Source organism: Capsicum annuum, chromosome 6, assembly GCF_002878395.1.
Source record: "Capsicum annuum cultivar UCD-10X-F1 chromosome 6, UCD10Xv1.1, whole genome shotgun sequence".
Taxonomy (NCBI): domain Eukaryota; kingdom Viridiplantae; phylum Streptophyta; class Magnoliopsida; order Solanales; family Solanaceae; genus Capsicum; species Capsicum annuum.
The window spans coordinates 176908921-176912337 of NC_061116.1; the positions used below are offsets into that span (position 1 = coordinate 176908921).

At 30.1% G+C, this 3417-nt stretch overlaps 1 protein-coding gene across 1 annotated transcript; it reads right to left on the reverse strand.

Moving 5' to 3' along the window:
- Window positions 1–1663: 1663 nt before the first annotated feature.
- LOC107872955 (protein MKS1) lies at window positions 1664–2986 on the reverse strand. The gene has a single exon (XM_016719638.2). The coding sequence runs from the start codon at window positions 2740–2742 to the stop codon at window positions 2035–2037; it is 708 nt and encodes a 235-aa protein (XP_016575124.1). The 5' UTR covers window positions 2743–2986; the 3' UTR covers window positions 1664–2034.
- Between the last annotated feature and the right edge of the window lie 431 nt (window positions 2987–3417).

The window sequence follows — 3417 nt, forward strand, 5'->3', positions numbered from 1 at the left end:
CTGTCGAGATACATAATTATCTCCCGATACATCTAATGAAGATACATTTTTTCCTTTGTAAAGTATATAATTAGCTCTCAATATATTTTTTTTGATTTTGAATCGGTCGAGATATATAATACATCCAACGAAGATACAATTTTTCCTTTATAACAATACATAATTAGCTCTCAATACATTTTTCTTATTTTGAGTTTATCGAGATATATAATTAACTTTTGATACATCCAACAAAGATACATAATTAGTTGAGATTTTTGTAATTATTTTATAAGGGTAGAAATTTATTTAAATATGATAAGTTAAGATGTATGTTTATGTTATTTCTTTTCAAAATTTATAAAAAAGGTAAAAATAACATAAATCCCAACCTTATTAGAATTATTTACACTCTCTCCCACTTTTTTAATTACTTTACTCTCTCTTCCGATTTATATACATAACAAGGCCGACATATATATAGAAACCTTTGTATATGACAAGGCCGACATATACATAACAAGATCGATTCATATACATAACAAGTATGACAAGACTGACATATACATAACAAGACCAACAAATACATAACAAAGCCAATTCATATACATAACAGGGCTGACATAGAAAACTATGTATATGTATTTTTAGAGAAAAACGAGATTTTTGTAATATATTTGGAGAGATGAGATTTTTTATAATAAGTGAAACTTTAAATTGTGGATTTGTATAATTTTAAGATAAAAACATATGGGCCTCACATTGGTACATGGGCTAAAGACTTCGACAAATTTAAGATTAAAAGTGGGCCAGATCTAGGTAGCCCACTCACATTGAACTAACCTTCTCCAATGACTGGGAAAAGTTGCTGACTAATTTTCAGTAAGCATGCTCACCAAAAGAAAAAATAACATATAATGGAAACAAATTCTAAGATATTACAAATTTGCTCATAAATTGAAATTTCAGTGCGTACTGCTTAACAAGGTCATTAGAGTACATATTTAGAGTTATCAAGAGAGCATATTAGACTAAATTTGAATGGACCAAAATAGATTAAGTTAATGAATGAACATCGCCATTACTTGGATTGAGTTGGGTTAAGTCTAAATATGTTGCATACTCGTATGTTGTAACCATATTTTTTGGAAATGGACTAAATATTTTTTTTTCGAGTTCGTTCAGAATACTGTAATTTATGAGAAATTTGATTTTTTATCTTTTTATATATTTGTTTTTAGTTTTATGTTCTCTTCCTCAGACATTTTCAATTTTACACATACCAAATCTAGAAAGATTATTTTTTCTATTCAATTTATAAGTTATCATAAGAAATCATTACCACGTAACTTCAGAAGTTAGCATCCATTTTATGAACATATTCACCAGGTATAAAGTTCTGCCATGTCATTATCTGAAAATAGATATATAGAGCGTAGAGGTGGTGTGCAAAAGTAAACTAACTTTAATTAGAAGGGTCCGCATGACTGTGAAGTCGATGAATCATAACTTCTGCCAACCCACAAATATCTAACATCATTTATATCCCCAACAAACTTTCCCTCTTTTTTCATATCCTATTTTTTCTTTCCAAAAGCGATACCTTAGTAATTATACAAGTCAAGATCTCAAAAAGAAATCAAATTTAATTTGTCATATGATATGACTTGTATTGAATCCAAGAGGTCGAAGACTTTCTCTTCATTTCTACTTTATTCTAATTTTGAATAGTACATAAAAATACAAGCCTACATAATCGCAAAAAGTACATAAAAAATATGTTACTATAAAATAATATGCTAATGAGTTATGTGCATCTCAAATGAAAAATTAGAAATCCTACGTTTGACCTGCTCATCGAAATGGCCCACCATTTCAATTCAAATGAGGGAAAAGAAAGAGCATAGCGTTAATATAAAATCAGTAATTTTGACTCAAATTTTATATATGTATAAAAATAATCGCTAAATAATAATAACAATAAATTTGAACCCACTAACTAATCAAATGTATTGTGATAGAATTCCGAACATGAACCCCGTACAAATCCTATTTCTATCTATGGTGGTCGAAAAGGTTATTGAAAAGATCTAAAGATGGAGTACCAGGAGATAGTATTATTCTTGGTGAAATAAAATTTGATGAAGGGCTAGGCAAGAAATTATGTTCAAAATAATTTCTGTTACTATGTAATACAGGACTTAAATCATGGAAAAATCCAGCTGATGGAGGTGAAAAGAAATTTGATGATATAGGTTGAAGTGAATCTGGATTTGGTGACAAAATACCTTGAGGAGAAAGTCCACTTGTACTTCTTTCAATTTCTCTATTTATTTCTATCCCTTCATCAACAATTTCCATGTCACAATTAGTACTTTGTGATTTTTTCCCTTTTGGTGTTCTTGTTTTCTCTATTGAAGCGAACCTAGCAGCCGGAGAAATCGCGCTAATATTTGTATTTTCTTGAAAAGGAAATGAGGAGCTTGACGATGATGATGAAGAATTTGGTCCAGTTAGTCGTTGGACTAAAGACATGAATTCACTAGGGTTTGCATGGATTACCTTAGGGGACACGGTGTATATTATTATTGGTGGTCGTGGTGGTGGAGGTTGATGATGATGTGGCAACCGATGGTGCTGATGTGGCACCACCGGTGGTTTTTTAATTTTATGTGAATCTTTTCCTACTTTGAGTGGCGTTGGCCGGGGACCTTGGAGCTCTCTTTTCGGCGACTTCGTGGCGGAGTGTTCGGATGGATCCATTTGAAGAGTCAATTATGGAAACGAAAGAAATAAGGAAATGAAAGTGGTAGATGCAATGGTGGTGGTGGAGGAGGAGATCATTGTGAAAAGGAAGGAAAACACATTGTTTTCTCGAGTAAATATAAGGGAGGTGATAATATGTTTAATACTGAATTACTAAGAGTACTATTTAAAGGGAGCAAGTCAATGGAGTGTGCAAGTTGATGAAAGTTTAAACAAGACAAAAGTACTACGTAAACAATCATAAATTTTAGTTTCCATTCAAATATAAGTAACATGTAAGAGTCTCTCTCTGTATATAAAGAAGACATTGGAGGATACTTATGTGGCACCTCTCAATGGCCTCTATTTGTATTTTTCTTTTTTCTTCTTTTTTTGAAAAATTATCTCATATATTTTGTATTTATGTGTTATATAAAAAGCCCCCAAAAAACATTTAATGAATTCTCATAAATCTAAATCATATTTATTTCAATTGATTAACTTTCACTAATCAATCAATCAATATATATATATATATATATATATATATATATATATATATATATATATATATATAAAAGAGATCAATAGTCAATTCTATGTGTCATGTCTCACAAGCAAGTATTCCTATTTATTTTTTTTTGTCAATTTTTTGAGTTTTTTTTTTTACTTTTAAAACTTATCTATTAATTA